This window comes from Aotus nancymaae, unplaced genomic scaffold, assembly GCF_030222135.1.
Source record: "Aotus nancymaae isolate 86718 unplaced genomic scaffold, 86718_ANA_hifiasm-v0.15.2.pri h1tg000040l, whole genome shotgun sequence".
In the NCBI taxonomy this organism is placed as follows: Eukaryota; Metazoa; Chordata; class Mammalia; order Primates; family Aotidae; genus Aotus; species Aotus nancymaae.
Genome location: NW_026988454.1, coordinates 11006143 through 11030971, shown reverse-complemented (window position 1 = coordinate 11030971; position 24829 = coordinate 11006143). Strand labels below are relative to the sequence as shown.

At 38.4% G+C, this 24829-nt stretch overlaps 1 protein-coding gene across 7 annotated transcripts in view; it reads left to right on the top strand.

Moving 5' to 3' along the window:
* ARID1B (AT-rich interaction domain 1B) overlaps positions 1-24829 on the top strand; it is a 438832-nt gene that overhangs the window by 152585 nt on the left and 261418 nt on the right. For all 7 annotated transcript variants that reach the window (XM_012451772.3, XM_012451755.3, XM_064360518.1 and 4 more), the window contains exon 4: positions 6914-7024. In XM_012451772.3, coding sequence (XP_012307195.3) covers positions 6914-7024 — 111 coding nt within the window. The remainder of the gene's footprint in view (positions 1-6913; positions 7025-24829) is intronic.

Sequence of the window (24829 nt, the reverse complement as noted above, 5' to 3'; positions counted from 1 at the left end):
AGTGCAGGTGTTGGCCTCTGGATCAGGAGGAAGGGAATGGGCTGGATGCTGATTTGGGCTTTGTGATGTGTCAGACCTGTACAGATTGCAGAAGGGATAATGAGTTGTATGAGGTGGCTCTGAGTGATCTCATTTGGGTGATCGCCTTCGGTGAGGTGGGGGCCCAAGGGAGAAGGAACAGGTCTGTGGGGTCATTTGGGAGAGTCATTTCTTGACCTGATGAGTGTAAGGTACTCTCCCTATAGGTCCAGACATTAAGGATGCAGTTAAGAGATGCGGAACCTCCTGTAGAGATTTGGGAATCACCACAAGCAGGGGCACACATGGAGCCCTTGAGGTACAGATCTGAGGGGATCCCGTTCTTAAAGGCCAGGGAGAAAGAGAAGAGCCAGTCGAGGATCCTGAAAGAACAGGATCTAGCAGGCGGCCCCTTCCCCCTGGCTCCCCTGCCAGCCTGCGGGCTCCTAGTAATGCTTGATGATAAGGGGTGTGGCCTTACGTTCACATCCGAGGAAGGGAATTTTTTATTTTAGCATTTCTTATTTATTCATGATACTGGAATTGATGTTTTAGAAGTGTTCCACGTATAAATGACTTAAGATTATAATTTTTCAAAAGAGATTTTAGGGGAATATATGAAGCCCAGGATAATACCTTAAAAAGTTAAAAGTATATTAAATCCCTTATTATGTGATGGTGTTTGAAGCTTCCAGTTGTCTCTGGTGTACAGTTATTACAGAAATGAAGATAGATCCATCACTTTCAGATACTCCAGCATAGTACTTAGAAGCTAGCTCTGCAAGTGACCTAAGTTTTTGTTTCCTTGTAGGAAAAAACAAGATAACAATAGCAACTATCTTGTGGTGTTGTCCTTAGGATGACTGAGCACAGTACCTCTGTGCACACTACCTCTGTGCACAGTACCTGTCACAAGTCCCCTCTTGCGAATGTGAGCTCTCCTTGCTGACAGTGTTTTCATTGGGGCTTTCCTGAGGTGGCAGGGGCTGAGCATTCCTTGACATGCATGTTGTGTAGATTTATATCATTTTCTTTTTAGAAATAATTTAAATTCATCTACACACAGAAAGTGAAGGGAGGTCAATGACACACCAGATGTCTGAAGCCTAGGGATGATTTCACGAACGGTGGCAGGCTGTGTGGCCACCAGGCATCCTCTCTGTGGGGGTGGTCCCAGCCCCCCCTCTCCCTACCCTCACATGCTGGGATGGGCTTGTTTCCCTTTTAGGATTTGGAATTGGTGATAAGGAGTTTCCAAAGCATGAAGAGAAAAGGATCAAGAAATTATTGAAACTACTCAAATCATCATTCATTCCTTCATTCTGAATTATTGCAAAACAGTAACAATGTTGCCATCTTCACTCTCTTCCTAGAACATCTATACTTGATGTGAGGATTGGGAAAACTTCTCCTAAATAGCATGAGAGTTATCACTTATTCCAGATTCAGATGCCATAGAGGCTCTGTTGCATTTTCTTTCCAACTTGAAGCTCTTTGTTGGATTTTGCTGGCATCTAGAGGCCTCCTCATTGACCTGTTGCTAGATACCATTGCCAATTTTTTTATCAAGGACCAAGGTGCTCTTTCCCCTCCTGCTTTCCTCATCTTCCTTTGGTTTATAGTCTATATGCTCTTAAATTCTCTCTCTCTCTCTCTCTCGCTCTCTCTCTCTCTCTCTCTCTCTCTCTCTTTCTCTTTCTCTCTCTCTCTTTCTTTTTCTTTCTTTCTTTGTTACTGTTTGCCCATCTTCCCAGCCATCCCCTGCTCTGGTTTCGCTACTTTTTATGATGTAGTTTGACACCTGGAGTAAGCTTTGTTCTATTCCAAAGTGATGGACTGTGAGTGTAAATTGACACTCCCTTTGTTAAGAACAGTTTGCCAATATATACTAACATTTCAAATGTAGCAGTCTCATATAGTTTGAATCTGTTGTCTCCATCCAAATCTCATGTCTGATTGTAATCCCTAATGTGGGAGGTGGGGCCCGGTGGGAGAGGATTGGATCATGGGGGCGGTTTCTCTGGAATGGTTTCACACCATCCTCTTGGTGCTGTTCTCGTGATAGTGAGTGAGTTCTCACGAGAACTGGTTGTTTAAAAGTGTGTACCACCTTCCCCCTCTCTCCCTTGCTGCTCCCACTGTGTGAAGCACCTTACTTCCTCTTTGCCTTCCTGTGGGATTGGTGATTGGAAGCTTCCTGAGGCCTCCTCAGAAGCAGAAGCTGCCATGTTTCCTGTACAGCCTGCAGAACTGTGAGCCAATTACACCTGTTTTCTTTATAAATTATGCAGTCTCAGGTATTTCTTTATCGCTGTGTGAGAATGGACATACACAGCCCTTTGACAGAAAGTCACATGTAAAGATTTATGCTACAAAGATTTTCACATGAAGATGTATGCATAAAAATGCTTACTAATATAGTGCTGTATGAAGAAGGGAAGACTGGGAACAACCTAAATGTACACGAGTAAGTGACTGGTTAAATACGTGCCTGCACCCACAAATAACGCAATGCTGTGTGGCCATAAACAAGAATAAAGCAGATACTTAGTTGCAGATACAGAATGAGCTCTACAAAATATATATATGCTGTTTACAGAAAATATGCTCTAGTTGTATATAAAGGAAAAAGGATTTAAATTAACATTTAAAGTTGGTAACACATTGAAAAATTGCAGAAAGGTAAATTTAAAAATCTAAACCTTATACCGTGGGAATGTTTTCTGTTTTTAATTTTTAAAAAAGTGTCTTTGATGTTTTGGTTATTCTGCATTTTATCCAAAGTTTCATATTGCTATTCTGATTTTATTCATTTCCTAATAAAAGAAAACAGAAGCACTCATGCTCCTGACCTTTCTACTGGGCCCTTGTAATAGTTCTCTTTACCCTTTCTATAGTAGAAGTGGGACATGGGGCCGGGCATGGTGGCTCACACCTGTAATCCCAGTACTTGGGGAGGCCAAGGCAGGTGGATCATCTGAGGTCAGAAGTTTGAGACCAGCCTGGCCAACATGGTGAAACCTTGTCTCTTCTAAAGATACAAAATTAGCCGGGTGTGGCGTGCACCTGTACTTCCAGCTACTTGGGAGACTGAGGCAGGAGAATCACTTGAACCTGGGAGGAGGAGGTTGCAGTGAGCTGAGATTGTGCCATTGCACACCAGCCCAGGCAAAAAAGAGTGAAACTCCGTCTAAAAAGAAAAAAAAAAGAAGTGGGACACTAGTGTTTCCTTCCTGGTCATGTTTCTTGTCATACTGTGATATGTTACCGTCCCCAGCAAAGGGAATAAGCCTGTAGTAGGCATTCAGTCAGTGTCTACTCCATTTGTTGAAAGAGGCCTGGGCGCAGTGGCTCATTCCTGATTTTCAACACTTTGGGAGGCCAAGGCAGGAGAGTCACTTGAGGCCAGGAGTTAGAGACCAGCCCAAGTAGTATAGTGACACCTCATCTCTCAAAATAGATTGAAAAAACAGCCAGGCATGGTGGTGTGTGCCTGTAGTCCTAGCTACTCGGGAGACTTGGGTGGCTGAGGCAGGAGAATTGCTTGAGCCTGGGAGTTGGCAACTGTGGTGAGCTATGATTAGGCTGAGTAACAGAACAAGACCTTGTCTCTTAAAAAAAAAAAAAAAGGAAAGAAATGCCAAACTGAAAATCTCTGAAACAAATGTGTAATTACTACTACTCCCAAGCTTTTTTCACACTTTTGTTTGTGAGTCAGTTTCCCTTGAACCTTTGACTCACAACACAAAGCAGGTTAAGACCAGAGCCCATCAATGGCTAAAGGATTGTGAGTGAGATGCAGAAAAACAGTGCTGATGAATTCTGAGGGGAAAACCATATTCCCATTGCTGGGTTCCTGTGCATTGCAGTGTTATCACAATATGGTATTCTTTTAAAGAGTTATGACTTTGTATATATACAGCAGATAAATGTAATTATTTGTATGTGTATACTGGCTTACACACTAATGGGTACTGGCTGCTTAAACTTACAAATAACCAGAGATGACAGTAAAGTTTTAAAGTATAAAGCTGTGCTTCTTTGTTTATAAAATAAGATGCTGAACATATTCTTTATTTTCTGATACTGTCATTGCCTTCTTACTGTGTAGTTACTCTTGAGATGCAAGTAAGTATGTACCAAAAAATAAATACAGCTTTTAAGATGAAAAAGCTCAAGTTTCTTATGCAATGTTTTCATATCTTTATTAAAGCAGCCTTGCAGCCTTTATGGTCCCACTGTAAGTTATATGTAGTTGATGATTGTTATAGGTTTAAACTTGGCACCTTTTCTGTGTGTTCCCTTATTAAATTAATACTTATGTTCAAACATAAACTGAGGCAGAACAAGTTTCCTTTTCAGCAATTCTCACTAAATTCTGTTTTGATTTTATTTTCAACTATACTTAATAGCTGAAAGCTTCTTGTGGTTAGGAATAGTATTTGAGATTTTGGTGGAATCTAATTATTTTGAACTTTTAAAGCCTTAAAAAGTGAAATGTAAGGCCACAATGAATTTTTCTGATAGCTTTCCTAGTCTCTTAGTCTGTGTTGCTTATTTTAGGGGGATGATGTCTAAATTGAAATGTTTATCCACTGTAGTTGTAATGATCTTTTTCAACTTCTTTAGAAAGTAGTCCATTAAGCTAATAAGAGAAAATAAAAAGAAACATAAAAGGGTAATATGCATAGGACTTGCAAGCTTGTTACTATTTCCTAGCTGAAGTTTACTTAAAATAAAAAAAAAGAGTGCGTAGGCATTGGGCAGAAAGTGTGTGTGCACGTGTGTTGGAGGAGGAGGCGAGGTCTGCTCATTTGTTTGCCCATTGTGAGGCTGTCCTGCACCTTTGTGCTTTTTTGTAACAGGGTGAAGGCCCCTGAATAGAGGCCTTGTGCCCTGCTTGATTTGAAATCCTTGCTTTTTATGGAAAGGAACCTGCAGGGCACCCAGCGGGAAGTCTGTGTGACAAGTGGAATCTAGGATCTGGAAGAAATGTGGTGTTTGAGGGGGAAGGTGGCGGGGAGAGTGGTCATAATCTTTTAGCCTTTGCTATTGTGCCCCAGAAGCTTAATTGTCACCCTCTGCTGGCAGCCAGATTGCAGAGCCACTCTTAAAGTGTGCTTGGATTGCCTGTGCTTACTCTCACCTTACTCTTATTAAATAAAAACCTGGACAGATGGGATGGAATTCTCTTAGAAAAATATGATATTAAATGGGCACATTACTAGTAGAGGTTAAATATCTGAAGTTTTGTTTTTGTTTTTATTTTTTTGATAGAGATGTATTTAAAGGAAAGAAGGGCTATATGTGAAAAGCTGGACTTATTGGCACGCTCCTGTATTTCAGAGCCTGTTCAAAGACAGGTCGCACCAACACTAGGCTGGTTAAATCTAGTTTGTACAGCCTGTGTACTTTGTGGTACCAGCTATTGGTCCAAAGTTTCCTGGCTTAAGAAGCCGTATAATTTTAAGTGTGTGAGAAAGGGGTGGGCCAGCAGAAGCTTTTTATAGGGTTTGAAGTAATAAACATTAATTTTTAAAGTTATATTCCAAGGACTTAACAGAAGTGGAAGTCTGTATATGATGTTTCTTTAATGCCAGCACATATTTGAACTGACAAGGGAAGGGAGAGAATTTTATTTTAAAGCAATATTTTCCATTCGTTTTTCCTCTTCAATTAGAAACTGGTTCTTCAACTCTCAGAGCCAATTGAGACATGCTATAATAAGTATTTAACAATTCTGTCCTGCTGTTTGGCTTCAGGGGTAAATGATGGTAGAATGTTTAGTAGCTGAGCATACATAGTTAGGTAGCTAGAGATCTGGTTTGCAGTAAATGCGGTGTGGTATTTGGGTTATATACTAATTATTTCAGCACAATGCTAAAACCATGCTGAATACCTCTTGGAAGAGTGTTTGACAGGATGCCAGAAAGGCCATGTTAATTATACGTTTATTGTCCCTATTCAGGTTTTTTGGGTGCGTTTCGTTCCCCACTGTTGTTTTATTCTTTATGGTGGTTCTTTGAAAACTATGCCCCATGAACATATGGAGTTCTATATATGCATGTTTACTGGTTTTGTAGAAACCCCAGGATTCTGTGAGCTTAATAACGATTTATGCTGTTTTGTGTGTCATTGAGAGGACCTATTAAGATGTAGGTGATAGTAAGGTTTTCATTAATTATTCAACTTTTAAGGTAATACTAAAGGCAGTTTGACCAAAATCTGAATTCAGCAATACAAGGAGCTTTTGGGTTGCTCTGGGTTCAAAGACAGTTTGGTTTGGCTACAGTTTACCTCACTCCTCCTTTTTATGAACTAGTCTTCTTCCTGCCAAACTCAAATACAGTACTTGGCATGATCTCATAATAAGTTAGTTATTAATTATGTATATATAATACATATATATAGTTTATATATTTCTGCTGTTAGTGATTCACTGCTTTTTAAAATTTTTGCTTCGATAATGTATTAAATTATAGCTATAACATATTTATATGTCTGCTAAAATGTAAGATTAGATAAGCTTTTGTTTTGTTTTATTCTGTTTTGTTTCGCTCTGTCACCCAGGCTGGAGTGCAGTGGTGCAGTCAAAGTTTGCTGCAGCCTCGACCTCCCCAGCTCAAGCTATTCTCCCATCCCAGCCTCCCAAGTAGCTGCACCACTACACTCAGCTAATTATTTATTTTTTTGTAGAGGTGGAGTCTCCCTGTGTTGCCCAGACTGGTCTCAAACTCCTGGGCTCAAGCGATCCACCTGCCTTGACCTCCCAAAGTGCTGGGATTACAGACGTGACCCACTGTGCCCAGACAAACTTTTGTTTAATTTTAGTTACTGAAGATGCTTACAACTCATTGAGATATTTATGAAGTGCTTCGTGTTTGTGTTTTTTTAGGACATGTCTCAGGAAGGCTATGGAACTAGATCTCAACCTCCTCTGGCCCCTGGAAAACCTAACCATGAAGACTTGAACCTAATACAGCAAGAAAGACCATCAAGTTTACCAGTAAGACATTATTGTGCTGATTTGGAAATGAAATGAGTTAAAGATTTTTAGAAAGAGCTGTTGTTTTTATTTGTTCTACTTTATATTATGACATGATTGAGAAGTTTCTAGATTTCAGGTATATTTTGTGATTAATTTTTCAGGGCTTAATTTTTAGGAACTCTGTAGTCCTGGATAAGTATGTTTCATTTGCATGTACTCTGTTGTAGAGCCTAGACATCAATTGGAAGGCTTTATTCTGCTGGTCGATTTCGTGTGCGGGCAGTTATTGCTGTTGTACAGTGCAGCTTTCTTTAGGCCGTTGCTTTTTGATAGTGATACAGAACAGAGGTGTCCTTATAGAAGTTGAAACTTAAAAGAAATTTGCACTTTGCAAAGGATACAAATGATGAGATTAAATATCTAGTAATTTGAATTTCTTCTAGGACTTTCTATTTATGTAATGAGAAATCACCTAAAATAAAGTATTTTAGTTTAAAATTTGAGGCCGGGCACAGTGGCTCACGCCTGTAATTCCAGCATTTTATGAGGCTGAGGCGGGTGGATCACCTGAGGTTGGGAGTTTGAGACCAGCCTGACGAACATGGAGAAACCCCATCTCTACTAAAAATACAAAAGTAGCCTGACATGGTGGCGCATGTCTGTAATCCCAGCTACTCTGGAGGCTGAGGCAGGAGAATTGCTTGAACCCAGGAGGCGGAGGTTGTGGTAAGCTGAGATCATGCCATTGCACTCCAATCTGGGCAACAAGCGAGTCTCTGTCTCCAAAAAAAAAAAAAAATTGACAAAGCAGTTTATATTTTCACCAGTAAATAGTACATGGTAATTAGGGTTTCTGTTTATGAGTAGTGGCTATTATAGTGTTGATGCCCATAAATGGTTCATGTCTACTTAATTTGCCTTTTTAATAGGGAACCTAATTTAAAGGAAGTCTTTATTAACTAAAAGAATAAATCTATAGGAGGTTGAGCCAGGAGAATCGCTTGAATCTGGGAGGCAGAGGTTGCAGTAAGCCAAGATTGCATTATTGCACTCCAGCCTGGGCAACAGAGCGAGACTCCATCTCAAAAAAAAAAGAACAAATCTGTACAAGTAAATATTTTTACATTTATTTGAAGAATTATTGTCATTGCCTGGTTTCTATTGAGGTTTGTTTAAGATGGGAGTTCAAGATAGCCATGATTCTAATTGGAATTTCAACTATGTTTGCATTAACTTAGATTTTTTATATTACTTCTAAACATTTGAGAACAAACCTTTGTAGTGAATGTTATACACAACATTTGACATGCGTACCATACCATATACATTTTAATGTATATGCAGATTTAGAGAAGGTAAGTAATGACTACAGGATGTACGCTGTCTTTGAATCTGATGGATATATTTTTGAAACTCTAATTTTGGCTTTTTTTTTCCTCTTTAGTTGTGTTGATGTCTTTATTGTCTAGGTATTTGGTTTTGAAGGAGGGAAATAGGTAATGGATTTTGTGTTTTATGCTGTTAAACTTTGTTTAGCAGATAGTTCATAGTTTAGTAAGCATGTAGTGTGTACGTGAGAGAGAGAGAGAGAGAGAGAGAGAAGGAGAGAGATAGAGGCATGCATGCTGTTGATAAATGCTACATTTGCCAAGTATTTGGAAATTAGCTTTTGTGGTTCTGTGAAGTTTAAGTAGACATATGGGAAGCAGGTAAACAGTGAATTCTACTTTTTTCACCAGTCTTTTAGTAGTTTTTTAGAGGCTTGACCTTGTAGATTTGTCATTGGGTGATGGTTTTGTACTGTGACACAGGTTGGCAAATTTGTCATAAATGGATGCAGATTTTCTGCATAGCTATAAGAATAGTTTGTGGCAAACTGCTTTCTTCATATCTACTCAGAAACTTCAACATCACTCACCAGTACACGCCTTTTGCCATGGATCTGTGTTGAAGTGGATGGTTGACATTCAGCTAACTCTACAGTGCTATTAGGATGGCATGAAGTGTTGTAGTCCCAGGTAACTGACTGAAGAGTTTGCTCTGGGATAGGAGTTTTTAAGTTGATTGCTGGAAAAGCGGATGAAAGCATTTAGGAGATGAACCAATATATTCATCAACAGTTTAAATATTTTCTGAATTGTTCTATTTCTATCTCATTGTGGATGTGTAACAGCTATCTTCCTTAACCTTTATCTTGCCTACTTCCCAGAAATATTTAAGTTTGTCCATAATGTGTTTTTTAAATGAAGCTGTTAAAAAAAGAAATACCCCTATTGGTATTTTCTGTCTGTTTTTGTAACTCACAGATAAGTAAGATGCTGGTTGACTCAATAGTATTTTAAATATATTTCAATAATCTTTCAATAATCTCTTTTTTAGAGAGCAGAGTTTCTGGGTTTTATGTTAAATATGTAGAAGATTTAGTTACTGAATAAACGGCAAACCGTAAGATCACCTGCTATACCTAAAACCCCAAATCTGTTAGGATGAAATTTGGCTTTATTTAAGTGAAATGTATTGTGCCACTTTTTTTTTTCCACGAGGCCTTCCCAGTGTATAAAAACTTTCTATATGGGGCTTACAAATATTTTTATTTATGTGGATACTTAAAATCAGTTGCACACAGCTAAGGTCATTGTGGTTTCAGGAGATGATTTGTTGATACTCAGTTATGGCTCTAGTAGCCTGTATTTTTACAATGTTACTTTTATTAGATACTCTAGTCCTCTAAGTTGGCTGGGTTGATACTGGAGAGCCCATGAAGCTGTATTTGTTAACATATCTCCATTTGCTGTTGGATCCTTTGTAGATTTATTCTTGTGCTATGATTTTCCTTTTCAGGTGTCAGGGATATAAATTTTGTCTTTTCACCTAAAGTCAATCCATGATATTTAAAACCTCTAGTTTTGTAATTTGGAACTAAGTATATTGTGTTATCTGTACCATTTATGAAATGTAGCATAGTGATTCTAATGTGTAATTATTAATTCTATTCATTTTATATAATGACAATGCCAAGAATGCCTCTCAAGTAGTTATTCCTTAGTCTTTTTGCTGACATTGAGATAGGTGTGTAATATGTTTCTGCATGTGATATTTTCTACCTGTATCTTAAGTATATTTTTCTTTAGCATGTTTTTACAATGTAACAACTTTTTATTGTAAGAAGTCAAGGGATTTCCAATATCTTTCTGCTACGTCTATGATATGATCCCTCAGTAAGTTGTCCTCTCACTGTTGTCTGAATCTGTTTTTCTGTATTTGCATGTCATTAAATAATTCTTGATGACCTTCAGTAGTTAATGCAGTTATGTTTTCCAGCTAACTTAGATAGATCTTTGCATCATCCGCAGAAAGCAAATGATTGATAAATTAATAACTTTTGTTCTCTTCTTGTCTTGGGGCCATGACCAGTCATAGTTACTTTTTGTTTGGTGGACTCAGACCTAAGCCCTGAACAAATCCTTCTTAATATTGTCTACTTATTTCTGTACCTTTTAGTCATACAGCCTTTTCTCTGTTTAGGTATATTAGTTTACATGTCTTTGGTATTACTGTTATTGATAAATCTTAACATTTGAAGAGCTCTCTTTCTTAGACTATTATCACTTAAAATTTGAGCACATTGTAGCTTTCATGACCTCTAATAGTGATATGAAATAAACCCAGCATTTAAACAAAAGACACAATGGAAGGTCTAAAAGATGCTGTCACTTACTTATTTTCTTGTTTCATAAACATTGGATATTCCCCAATTTACATTCCAAGATAACCCTCAAATATGATTTAATATACTTTTGTTGAGTGTTGTGTTAAATTTTCACCTCTTGTGGCATTATTTATCCTTTTATTATAGTTATCCTGAACATGGTTTTGGCTCCCCTTTTTGACTAGAAGTTTCTCATGGTATTTATTATGTCCTATTCAGTAAAAATTTTTCTCAAAAATTTCTTAGAACATTGTTTTTAAATAAATTATTTCCTCAGTTTCAGAATTTTGTTTTAATTGTGAAGGGAGCTGCTAGGTGGTGTTGAACGGCTCCCGGGCACCTGTGCTCTCTGTGTGCTGGTGCTGCTAAGTGATTGAATGAGTGGATGTCTGCATCACCAGGTGGTGGTATTCTTAAAATGGTTCTATTTTACCGAGTGACGTTTGCATTTACCTAGGTAACCGTAGCTTTAAGAAAAGAAGTGGACACTTTGAATAATTAAGCTAAAAATATCCTAAAAGCATTCTTTTCTTAGTAATACATGTTTTTTACTTATAAAAAATTAATTGAGAGAAATGGTAATCGTAAGTTCAGTAATTATAGTACAGATGGATAGTTTGTTAATAAAATATTCATAAACATGTATAAAAGGAAGTAAACGTGAAAAAGTAAAAGGTTTTGTTTTCTTATGAAACACTGTGTAAGTGCTTTCTTATAGTGCTTTTCCCTGCAGGGATCTGAAGACTTGTTAATATTCCTGAGTTTGAAAATAACTAATTTGTTTTATTCTTCAGAGAAGCATGCCGCTAGCTTTCTGTTTCAGATAGGAGGTTCATTATTCTGTTTACCTAAGATGTAGAATATGATCAGTTTGGCAGTCATATTCTAAGAGCATTTGAAAATGGACCGATTTATTAGGACTTTGTAAAATATGTCTATAAATATTGGCTGTTCTAGAAGGCTCATCAGGTCATTAAAAACTTCTTTGTGACCCTTTCTTCCTTAAATAGGAAATATCTAAAGAGGCTGACATCAAAAGGGTTTGATCTTTCTGAGTTAACTAAAAATCCCTAAATGTGTTGAATAGTGCTTATGGCACTTCTGTTGAGTTTGCGATTAGAGGGAAATATTGGGCTTTAGATAAAACATATGTGTTTTGGCTGTTTGTGAGAGGAAGGAGGTAGTAAATGCTGGTTGTTCTTTGAAATAGAGGGTGTTAAACAGGATATTGGAAGCCTGAAAGAGAATGGTTGGAAAACTTTTATTACCAAGAATATTCTTTGGGCTTGGCTATTAGCAACAGAGCATGCAGTGTTCTGTCTTTAATTAAAGAAGAATACTCTGTTTGTGTTGATTTTTGTTTTTCTTAATCTTTATCGACACTTATGTTGGTTAGGGGTAAAAGGTCATGAATTTTGGAAGCATATTTGAATATTGATGACATTAATATGGATGTTCTAAGCATGTAAATACAGTTCCTGTGAATGATTGGAAACTATCGGGAAAAGTTTTTTAACTGGGCTCAGCTTTTTGCTGTTCTCGGTCCAACCCAGCTAGAAATATAAATTGTTAAGAGTATCTCAACCTGTTAGTTGGCAGGTTTTGGCAAAAGTTAAAATCCACCAGGTAAGAATTAGATGTATGGGTATTGAATGAAGTATTTCGAAACCTTTTTATTTGAAGTTGATTTGAATGGTTGTCATTAAAAGGTTAAGAGTGGAGCTGTCTTCCATTGATTAATCCTTCTCAAATCCTTATAAACATTAAAAAAATTATAAGCTAATGAAGGAAAATCCAGATCTGTCATCAAGCTTATCTTAGTGTTCAGACATGGATGATGCCTGTGTGCAGCTAAAGACTTAAGGTGTTTATTATCAGTATTCTCAAAATGTTATTAGGGTATGTTGAGTTTTAGAGTTTCGGAGAAAGTACTTTTAAAATGGAAGCCTCTTCTGCCAGAGAGGAAGAGGAGATTCTCTGAAGGATGGTGCCCTGTCCCTCAGAGCGTCTACAGGTATACCTTGTTATTTGCATTGTTTCAAAACCAAACGTACAGACACATTTTAATGTATTGGGGAAGTTTTAATGGTAACATGCAATATTTCAGCTTCTTAGGATTTATCATGTTCTTGAACATAATTGTAATCACTGGTCTATTCTATGTGGAGATACCAGTTATTTCTGGGTTAGGATTAAGAAGAACATTTCAGGACCTTGCTGGAAAACCTGAATTTAGAAAATGTGATAGTGACTCTGACAGATGTTTATTTTCCAAAATGGATTATTTCTTTAGGAAGTGATATTCTGTGATTTTATTCCCTAGGATATTTTCATGATTTTGGTAGTCATTTTGAAAATAGAGGATAATGCTTGAACTTGAAGAAGGTAGGAAGTAGGAAGGTATGTGTCTCTCCTTCTTTGAAAACAATCTTCCATTTAAATATTTGTTCTGTAAATGAAAATTCAATAAAACCTCAACAGTTTGGAATTCTTCCAGGAAAAAACAGGCTAAATATATTGGAAAGTGAATAAATTAATATTGAGAAAGAACTGTAGTTTGCTTTTAAATAATTCAGATGTTTGTGTGCAAAGTGTTTCTAAGTTGACATACTCAGTTCCGTTAAAATTCTAAATTTGTAATGGCTGAGATATTTGCTTAGTGGCAATGCATTAATTTTAAGAATTTGTTTAATTTTTTAAAACACATTTCAACTAAGCATACCCCCTGCAAACTTTTTCATATAATATTCTGAAGATTTCCATTTAAAATATGGGGGAAATGAATTTCAACCCATTTTATAGGACTGTCAGTTAGTTACTAAAAAATTAATGAAGGAGTATGAAGGAGTACTGTAAAAAAATAGGCACTAGACAAAATTGGAGATTAAGAGAGGCTGAAACATAACTGATTTGCAGGATATTGGTTTTGATAATAGAAGGATAAGGATGATCTGTAGTTGATAAATGAGGCTCATTAAGTAAGGGATGATAAATGCAGATATTCCTGGCTAATAGAGAAGTCAGCATACAAATTTTGCCATAATAAAATGGGGGATGGGTAGGCTTTGACCAGCTTGCAGCTCTTACAGTGACCTCTGTGAGGCCATGGGAGCTCCTCTGTGGTCTGTATGCCTGGGCCACAGAGGCAGCCTGGACCCCATGGGGCCTCAGGCCAGCAAAAACAGGAGCCAGAGTGGGTCTCAGGGAATCTAGAGCCACCTACAGCAGAGCATACAAGGAGCTCCGCCGTGGTGCAGAGGCCAGGGCAGGAGTGCAGCTCCTGCAAGTGTAAGGTTTTATTTTTTTTTATGCTAAAAAGAAGAAGAGAAAACAAAAACAAAAACCCGTGACTCTAATGTTCTGAGGTCTCTCTTCTCACCCTACCCTGCACTTCTGGTTTTGGCATGGCAGAGCCTGGCATGTTAGGCTAGATGCCACCATCCTCACCCCCATCCTCCTCCTCCTAGTGCTTCTCCTGGGCGCTGGGATCTGCTGCCTCCAGCTTCTGCAGGCAATGGCTGGTGTGAGGCGTTGAATGCATTTTACTTTATATTATTCAAGTTAGGTGGGAAATAGCTTTTAATTTACAGATTTTCACTTCACAGGTAACTCTGAAGGCACACATCTGTTTTATATAACAAGGGATATATAACCAGCAGGAGCTCATAGTAGCATTTGTGGACTGGTTGTTTGCTTTTATGTTTCTTTGGGACTGGAAGTAACTATTTTTAACGTTAACTGTCAGTTTAGGAGAGGAAATAAATACATGTAGAGAAGGTTCTACCTGAGCCAAAATTTCCCATTCTTCCCTCACAATGTAGGATTTTAGAAGTGTCTCTTTTTTTTTCTCATCTTTTTCTCTTGCCTTCTCTAAATTGTTGTAAAATAACTGAATGGTCTTGTTTTCCTTTGTTTGGGTCAAGAAATTTTAGCTGAAAATTGTTACTGTGTGAAAGAAGATTATTGACTCAACAAGCCTTCAATTTTCCGTGAATAACACTCCCACCCCCTAGCTTCAGGAACATGCCGCGCATGCATTCTATTTTAAAATACAGACTGTAATTTAAAACAGGCATTTTGATGCCCCACTGAACTTTGTTTAAGCCTGGAATAAAAGAGGAGAAACAAGCTTTAAGCCACAAAAAAGTGACTAAGCTTTCTCAACTACTTTTCTTCATAATGCATTCTAAAAAAATTAAAAAAGCTTGTAGGTACTATTGTCTCTTCCCACAGGACAGAAGGTGCACCCAGTTTTAGATCGCGCTATGCAGATCTTTCTGCTTGGTTCGTTATTGAGATACCATTTGGATTTTCCAGTAAACAGGGTCATATTTGCTGCTGTCTGTGTGTATAGTACATGTTCAGTGTATGTGAGAATATTCTAAAATTACATATATAATTTTTAGCATTCATTTACTTGTCGATAATTTTTTAGAGTCCTCTTGATTTAACCTGATTATTAGACTGGAATGGTATAAATATTTAACTACGGTTTTATTTACCATCAGGTCATTGTAGAAATTGTGATTTGAAAGTAGTTTGTTACTTGCTTTTTTTCTTCCTCACAAAAATGAAAATGAACAGCTTATAATGACTTGAATGGAAGAAACAATGGCTTTACTGTCTTGATAAAATAAGATGTTTTGGCTGAGAGACTTGTTCTAATCGCCGCACTGAATGCCAACAGGGCAGGGTCTCAGCTGAGGTTCTCGCCTTGAGCAATGCCATTTCTCAGAGCTTCTCTTTCTTTGAAAAATGAGTAAGTTAGATTTAGGAAACTCTAGCACCTTCTAGCTCCACAATGTTTCATTAAAAGCCATCTTTGTTAATGTATGAGAGAAAGCACTGATAAAAACGGACTCTTTCTCTGCATTTGGGAGAAAGTCAATGGAGTGAGTGAAGTGCAGGCACACTGACATCTCCAGAAACAGCTCCTGTGTGGCGCTTGGTGGCCTCTCTTCCATTCTCCGGTGCCATTTGCTTTTGTAGCAGGGCCAGTTGAACTTGTTGAGGGATTTGGGGCTGGCTTACTGAGTATATAATCTTATTATCAGCCTTGGGAGCACCGCCGACCTTCCTGTGGTCTCCCTCTTCTCATTCATCTCAGAGATTCCAGAGGCCCCCCTTTCCTCTCCTGTGTGATCAGTTTGGGAGCCGTTATGTGGTTGCATATAGGGAAGTCTAGGGAAAAAGAAACTTCATGGAAAAGGAAGGGCGGAGGTAGAAAAACCAATCAACCAACCAAATAAACGAAAAAGCTGCAGGACGCTGAAATCTTTGTGATGCAAAGGCTGATGCCAACAGGATGGTTTTCTGAACCAAGCTGATCATGTGCCAGGTTGCTTTTCATTTCTTGGTGGGGTAAGGAAGGCTCTGAGGGTGTGTACCTGAGGTCTTCATTCACCCGCAGCCCTCAGGTTTACAGTCGTTATGCTATAAAGTCATTGGCAAATGCACTACACTTTTTCAGCCGAGATTGATATGAATGGAAGTAGTAGCAACCCAAAGACACGAAAACCGCTGTTCGTCTCAAATGGAACTCAAGCCATTTTCCTGGAGAATTCCCCCTACATGCCTATGTTTTGTATGTGTTTCTCTACTCCCCCCACCCCCCCACCCCCTGCTTTTTTTGGAGTGTTTAGAGCTCACTGGTTTTGATCTGGGTAGAGTGATGTGTTACAGTTCTCACTTTTACTTGTTCTGTCACTGCTCTTTCTGTCAGAGCACAGAAGGGTACATGCAGTGAGGCAGTGGCAGAAGCCACACCTGCTCCTCAGGTGGATGTCCTCTCTCACGCAGGCCAGAGTGAGCCTGGGGACCACCTAGTGCGCTGCGGCTCCTGACACTTGTGCCTGCATATTGTTTCCTGTTTTTCAGAATTGCCTGACCTGCGTAGGCAGGGATCTCCCCAAGTCTTTCTTTTCCCCATGGGCATGAGTAGTCAGGCCGTGCAGTGAGTCAGTCCACACCTGGGGAAAATGTGTAGTTCATCTTTTGTAATTATGCTGTATCTGGAGAAAGTTTGACTCCAGAATGATAACATAACACTTCACTGGACACCATTTTTAAAAGTCTTATATATAAATGAAAATATTGTCCAGCACGGTGGCTCATGCTTGTAACCCCAGCACTTTGGGAGGCCGTGGTGGGCAGATCTCTTGAGCCTAGGAGTTTGAGCCCAGCCTGGCCAACATGGTGAAACCCCATCTTCACTAAAAATACAAAAATTACCCAGGTGTGGTAGGGCATGCTTGTGGTCTGAACTACTTTGAGGTTGAGGTGGGAGGATGGCTTGAGCCTGGGAGATTGAGGCTGTAGTGATCATGCCACTGCACTCCAGCCTACGCAACAAAAGCAAAGACCCTGTCTCAACAACAACAAAAGTGAAAATATTAGTTAATGGACACTAGCAACTGCTAGTAAAAGAATAACAATGGACTGGGTGTGGTGGCTCGTGCCTCTAATCCCAGCACTTTGGGAGGCCAAGATGGGTGGATCAATTGAGGTCAGGAGGTCAAGACCAGCCTGGCCAACATGGTGAAACCCCACCTCTACTAAATATACCAAAAAAAAAAAAAAAAAAAAAAAAAAAGCTGGGTGCGGTGGTGCACGCCTGTAATCCCAGCTGCTCAGGATGCCTAGGCAGGAGAATCTCATTAACTCGGGAGGTGGAGGTTGCGGTGAGCTGAGATTGTGCCATTGCACTCCAGTTTGGGCGACTCTGTCTTTAAAAAAACCCAAAAAACAAAACAAAACAGGAAGAAGAATAGATATGCCCATTAGTGAGTGTCCAAGATGTAGGTGTGCATTTTAAAGACAGGGCTTCCTGACGTCTGTTTGCCTGCCTAAAGCCCCCACTCCATTCTTCCATAGTATTTTGAAACTCTAGAACTTTCAGGTTACCAAGTGGATTGTAACGTTCTTTTAACATATGCAAAACCTTCATTTTGGAAATGCTGTCCTGACCCTAGAGGCAGGGACACAACTTGAGAGTGTGAGCTCAGCGTGGCTGGGAAGCTGGTGGCTGTGGAGTTCAGAGGAAGAAAATTCTTGGAATAAAGGGAGGAAGGGCATGAGGGAGGGACGATAGATGCTTTTGAGGTTTTTAATCTGTGTGACCAGGATGTGTTGGTGGCATTGCTGACAAACATAGGGAAACAAACGATAGTGGGAAGAGAGAAGATACCCAGAGATTTTTATGAGAGTAAAGCAAGTCCTGAATAACTTTGCTTAAATCCTATAACACCTAAAAGGAAGCAACTCATCTTTTCTACTGAAGCCTTGTTTTTTATATAGTTCTTTATATGAGAAGTAAAACATTGTCATAAATTAGAATTGATGTTGAAAGAATGGTGGCATTGGCTGTGATATTGCATTTCATTTAAATTTTTGGAGATGATTTGAAGAGTATTGTAGAAGAGTGTGTATAAACAACTCAACACGTCTTCCCAGAGTGTGTATAACTGTAACTGGAACTAGGGCAAGGGCACAGTCACAAGAAAAAAAGAAACTATATAATTCAGTTGGGACTCAGGCTAGTCTTATTTTCTTTTGCTTTTAGGATAGTGCAGTAAGATTCTATCCGAATAGGTTCCTCTCCTTGGGTAGAGACAGATTACTTTGTATTACTTTGTTTGATATACTTTTGAATGATTTAGGCTACATTCTTATTTCCGTTCTTTTTGGAGTTATATTTCTTAGTTTATCTCATTGTTAATTCCTCCTTCTCTGAAACTTTTCGGGGTATAGGTATTATGGCATAGTCTACAAATTTAATGCCTTTACTTTTTTTTTTTTTTCTTCCCTTTTTGCAGCTGTAGGGTGTGTGAGTATGGGACAGTGGAGGGAGGGGCTGGCTTTAATATGCTGTTTTGAAAGTTGCCCTCTTTTATTTTGTAGAAATGGGTTACCACTTTGAGCACGATGAGATTCTGATACATTTGGATCCTAGCAGATGAGTTGGGACTTTAGAAAATTACTCTGAATTCTGAAGGGCTACTTAAAAAAAAAAAAAATATATATATATATATATATATGTATATATACACACACACACATATATATATATCAAGCCTCTCTCCTCTTTTTTCTTCAATTTTAAAAAGCACTGCCATTTTACTCCAGGAAATGACAAAGAGAAGAGCAAAGGTTTTGCTTTAGGGATGAAGAGAAAAACTTTTGGCTTAATTTGTTAAAAACATTTTTTTTTTTTGTATAAGCTAAAGATGAAACATATTACAGCTGCCGAGGGCAATTAATGAAACAAGAAAAGTTAATATTAACGATTTCTTAACATGCATGTATTTTTATGTATTGAATTTGACTCGGATTTTTTTTTGAGCTGTAATTTCCATCTGTGAAAATAAGGACTCCAAAATGGCAGGACACCTGGACAGTGGTGGAATAGTGGTCAGTCTAGAGCTCTTTCCAGCCCTGACAGCAGCTCGTTCAGGCACCTGCTCCTGAGTGTGGTGGTACCATGGCATCCAGTAAACTTTTTCAAAGCTTAAACCATCTCTCCTTTAAAATATGAAACTATTTTGCCAATTTTGATTAAAGTTAGGAATAAATACAAATGTTCTTGAGTAAATACAAATGTGGTCAAATTTCCCCAAATGTATTTGTTTTTCATAGTTGCTGCATTAATTTCTTTATTTCTATTTAGTATTTTTTTGAGACAGAGTCTTGCTGTGTCATCTACGCTGGAGTGCAGGGGCGTCATCATAGCCTTGAATGCCTGGGCTCAAGTGATTCTTTGGCCTTGGCCTCCCGAGTAGCTGGGACTATAGGCATGTGTCACTATGCCTGGCTAGTTTTTAAATTTCTTGTAGAGACAGGGGGAGGGGGTGAGAAGGTGGTATCTCACTCTTTGCCAGGCTGGTGTTGAACTCCTGGCCTCATATGATCCTCCTGCCTCTGCCTCCTAATTGCTGGAATTGCAGAGGTGAGCCACAGTGCCCAGCCCCAGTTGCTCCATTTATGTTTTTCTTTAGCCAACATGCCTTAATGTTGACATCCTCAATTAAGATGCAGTATCTTGTCTTTTCTGCATCTCAATTATGCAGAAAAATTCAGTTATGTTTAATAATCATTTATTGATTGTGTCCTATGTCTAAGATTTTATATTAGATGTAATAATAATAAAAGAAAAATAAATAAAAATTCAAATTATTTCACTGGCTTATTAATGTTTGTTCTTTGCCATAACACATCAGGAATAAGAAAAGAAATCAGCAGAAAATACCTACTTTAGTGATGCTGGTTACTGAAAATAACATCTTTCTTCATTTTAGCTTCAGAGAACCACATCCATATAGTTGCAGAATTCTTACTTTCAGCACATATAATTTCACAGAAGTGTTTTGCCATCTTGTGGAAATCTTGACTATTTGGAAGTTTAAGAGCAGCAATGGCTGTGACAGAACTGTGGTCATAGATTTTTATACAGGGTTCAGGTGGCGTTGAGTCGCGTGTTATTGGTGCTGGTGGTTTCAGAGCAGAACACTGCCTCCCAAGTTTCCCAACACTTTTTCGAGCACCTGGTTTGGGAGAGTAATGTTTTTGCTGGCTTTCTTGAGGGGTTTCATGAGGATTTTATTATTTTTACTACTTTTTTGCTGACTTAATTGGCATTTTTGTTGTATAGGGATAAAAACATCTTTGATATAATTCTGGCCTGTTTGGGCGTATCAGATTTATAAAAGTATATCTAAATATCCATGCAATTGTTGACAAGGCACATTTCACACCTGATTTGAGTTTTATGGCCTGGATATTCCACCTTGAGTCCTTTGCACATACATGAGATCTAAAGTGCATAAACCTCTTGGGCAGTGCCTACCACATACACAAGTGTCCAGTGAATGTCAGTTTCTTCCCCTTTCTTTGCCCTCCTCCTTTTGTGAAATGATATTTGGCTTCTGGGGCCTGTGAGGGCTGCTGGGGCACCACACTTCCCTGAGATTCAGTATTCCTTTCCTGTGAGCAAGGAACCAGAACAGGTGGCTGACTCTTGCCTAAATCTGATCCCAGCACTCTCAGCCTGTGACTTCAGCGATGAACCGTGATATTGCAGTCCTCTTTAGATGCAGAGAATGTTGTTGTAAATGCCACTGGGGTTCTTCTGCATCCATTTTGTTTCATGTTCCTCAGTTTTATGTTTTTTATATTTTATCAGTTTTTATTTACCCCTGCACAGAACACAAGAGAAAACTGCATTAATATGTGTTGTGTTTTTAAGAATTTCCCCAGTATTGTACTGCCGTTTTTGGTTTGTTGAGCTACCAAAGACTAACCTATGGGGATGAGTGAAGGTGAAGGGGTGAAATCCTCTAGGTTTTAATACATTTTAATTAATTATTCCTAACAAGCGAATTATTTCTAACTCAGGAATTATTTCTAACCTGTTAGGAATAATTACAGGTGTCTAGTTTAGACAATTAAAATATGTTGATAATTTGGAAATGTGATGTTAGTGACTAGTGTTAGATTGATCTGCACCCCAGCTTTATCCTCAGAGTCGGATGGTAGCATAGTGGCTGCGGTGATTGGGGTTCACCCTCCCTTGACATTTCAGCTCGTGGTATTACTAGTGAGTAGCAGGATCACCTAAAAGAAAGGAAAAGCAAAGGCATGGGTACGGATCTACTTGGTTTGCGGCAAATCTGCTTTAGGTAGACTCCTCAGATTGCTCAAAGAGTTTTCAGAGTTTTGATACAAACTCCATATGACTGTAATAGGAACATCCAGCCATGAAGGTTAACACAAGTCTTGAGTGGAAGACCAAGGGTGGTGAATCAGGTAGTATCACTAAATACACTTTTAAGCCAAATACTTAATGTTGGTTGAATCTTTATTTAAAATATTATATAGGTTTGTGTATATACATGGGGGAGTAAGAGAAGGGGACATGCCTAAATAATTACATTAATATAGGAAATACACCTTTTTGAATTCTGCCATTTTCCATTCCAGTTGATTAGATGACATTAAATTAATATGTTGTTGTGAGCTAGGTGGCGTTTTGCAGGGGGTAATGTCTTGAAAGTTGTCTTGGTTTTTTAGTGCTGCTCTTTCAGAGTTTTATTTATTGAAGTTTAAACTATTCATAAGACCCAGTGGTAACTGGTGAACAGGTACGTGGGGAAGTTAAGGAGGAAGGACTATGACATTACAGTTGCAAATAGATTCATGCAGTTTCCTTTTTCCCAGCATGTTTATTGATTGTCCTGTCATATCCCTTCTATATCATACTATTACCAGTTTTACCTGTGAATTTACCTACAAGCCTAATTTCTCATTAAAACAATAAAAATATATGAAGTATAATATAATTGATGTAATTTTAGCCTCCCTAATGACTTTTTAAAAATACTATGGTGTTTTAATATAAACTGTGACCCAGATACTCTTATAACTTAATGATTAAAATTTAAGGATTAATTTCTTTAAAAAAAGTGTTTAAAAATAGCTTGAATGAGGTATTCTTTCAACATGTATTTATAAATAAATGGTTTATTTTTAAATACACAAATGGCCAGTTTTAACTGAAAGAGTCCTGGTGTGACAGAACGTTTCATATTCTGTGATGTTTTTATATAGAATATATAACCCTTACGCTTCCAAAAAGGATTTGAGCTGATGTAAAACATTTGTATAAACAAAGACTGCTTCGAGCAGATTACAAATTCTAAAAAAAGTTTGGAAAAGAGAAGCAAACAAACCATAATAATGCAGTTACTGATAAATAGCGATTAAATTTAAGGCTGCATTTCTGACTACCAAAGTAAAGGGGAAAAATTGGGATTACATAATGATGAATATAAAGTTAAACACTTCGTTTCATAAGGATGGTATATTAGTTTTCTTTTATTGTTTTGTAAAAGGAAATATTTTATAAAGGAATATATGCTCCTGTGAAAACAGTGCATAATGAGGCCAAAATGTGGGTTTTTAATATAGTGCTAAAAAAGTGGTTTCATATTGTTTGGGAAAATTCTCAAAGGCCTAAATTAGGTGTCATGTCGCATAAATGATTAATTGGCTATTTTTGCTGGAACTTGCTTAACTACTTTGTTAGTCTCTCCAAAGAAGGAGCTTATTGACCCGTTTTTATTTTACAATAATTCAAAAAAATAATTATTTTATAAGCATCAAATATATAGCAAGATGGAAACCCATTTAGTCAGGAAAGAGTTGAATTGTCAAGAGAGTATTTTTTATAAACACAAGTCTTTAGTGGAAGACCAAGGATGGTGAATCAGGTAGTATCACTGAATACCCTTTTAAGCCAAATACTTAATGTTGGTTGAATCTTTATTTAAAATATTATATAGGTTTGTGTATATACATGGGGGAGTAAGAAAAGAAAAGTAAGTGCTTTTCTTTGTTTTGAGGGATTAGGTGTGTCGGAGACATTTGTAATTTAGCTTGTTTTTCTGGGAGAAGGTTGCTGATCCTTGGGTTTTAAGATGAGGGCTCAAGATTAATTGATGAAACTAGTGATGGCCCAAATTTTACAGAACAAACATGCCACTAATAGCTTAATAGTTATGATAACAGTTTATATCTGTGGCTCAATTTGTGTGCTTTATTTTCCTTGAATTTCTTGACTTGAATATGTTATAAAATTGGAGCTGCATTCCTAAGGAGTAACATGGAACTCCATCATGGGTCCAGCCCCAGAAGAGGGCCAGCGGGGGGCGGGGGTGACACGGAGGCCGGCTTGATTCCACTCCCCCGCCGTGGCTGGTTATGGGAAGAAGCTTGGGCTGCGGTGGCTCCCGTGTATTTTGGCTGCTCAGAGTAGGTGTGGGCAGCAGGCCGGTGAGCAGCGGGGGCAGGAATCTTAATACTGGCCCTGGTTGGACTCCACACCCTTCTGGCCATTCATCAGCCTTTGGGAGTGGGGAGCAGGGTCTCTTGAAAGAGGCAGCTGTGTTATGCTCCTGTTGCTGTAAGGGAACTAGACATTTTTGAGCCCAAAACCATACAAGAGAATTCAACAGAAAGAGAATTTAATATATATATTTATTCTTGTAAAACAATAATATTGTAGTAAAACTGCATCTGTGTGTGTTTGTTGGCCAGGCTAGTCATTTATGACTTCCTTCGAGTAAGCGAAAATCCTAGGAGTCTGGCAGTTCTTCCTTGTAGTGACTTTTCAAGGAGACTTTAGCTCCAGCTTTATTCTGTTGTATTTCATTACCTCTGGGAAAATTACTTGCTGCGCATTTTGTGGCGTTCTCAACCTCTCAACTCCAGGGCTAGTGCTTTTAAAATCTGGTCAACTGCGTAATTGTGAAACAGCACTGTGTCAGCTTTATGCACTAATTTTTTTTTTTAAGACACAAAAACTTACAAATTGGCAAATTGTTTTGCAGTGTTTTCCCCCTCACAGGGCTTTAAAAATATCTTGAGTATGTTGGGGTTAGATTGGGTGACTGGAAAGCAAAGCTCCAAGCACTAGGACAGCTGCCCTCTGCAGCATCAACTCAGGGATCGACTCGGCCCCCTTAGCCGGCTACTGGTGCTGAAAATGGTTTGTGACAAACGCCGGAGTTGCACAAATATAGAAGTAGCAGTTATAGAGGTGGTTTTGTAAGTCCCTTGGAACATTCGTGCAAGTCTGCAGTCACTCTTAATTTGAATGAGAAAGAGGATGGTAGAAACTATTTTTATTTTCTCCTGGGAGCCAGAGAAAAGGAAGGCAGAACTCTGTACTATGTAATTTTAAAAAAAGAAAAAAATGGGACTCCATTGAGATTCTTTCTTGTTTACTTTTTGTTTTACTCTTACTGTCTCCTCGTGTGTCTGACTAATGTAAGTCTTCCCCCAGGACCATGAGACTATGTGGTACCGTCCGCCTCATAACCTTCCTGGGTATTTTTATAATTTATCATCAGCTGACACTGCCTGGGTAGAATATTCTTACCACTCCCTCTGGCTGCTGGAAGTCTGAAATTACATCTTTGTCTTTGAAGTCAGGCATACTGTTAGCGTTGCCATGGTGACAGGGTGGGTAATGGCCTCCACAGACAGGAGATTGGTATTTAGCGTTTAAACACTGCTGTACACAAGGCCTTGGTTTTTAGAGTGGTTACTGAACTATCCCC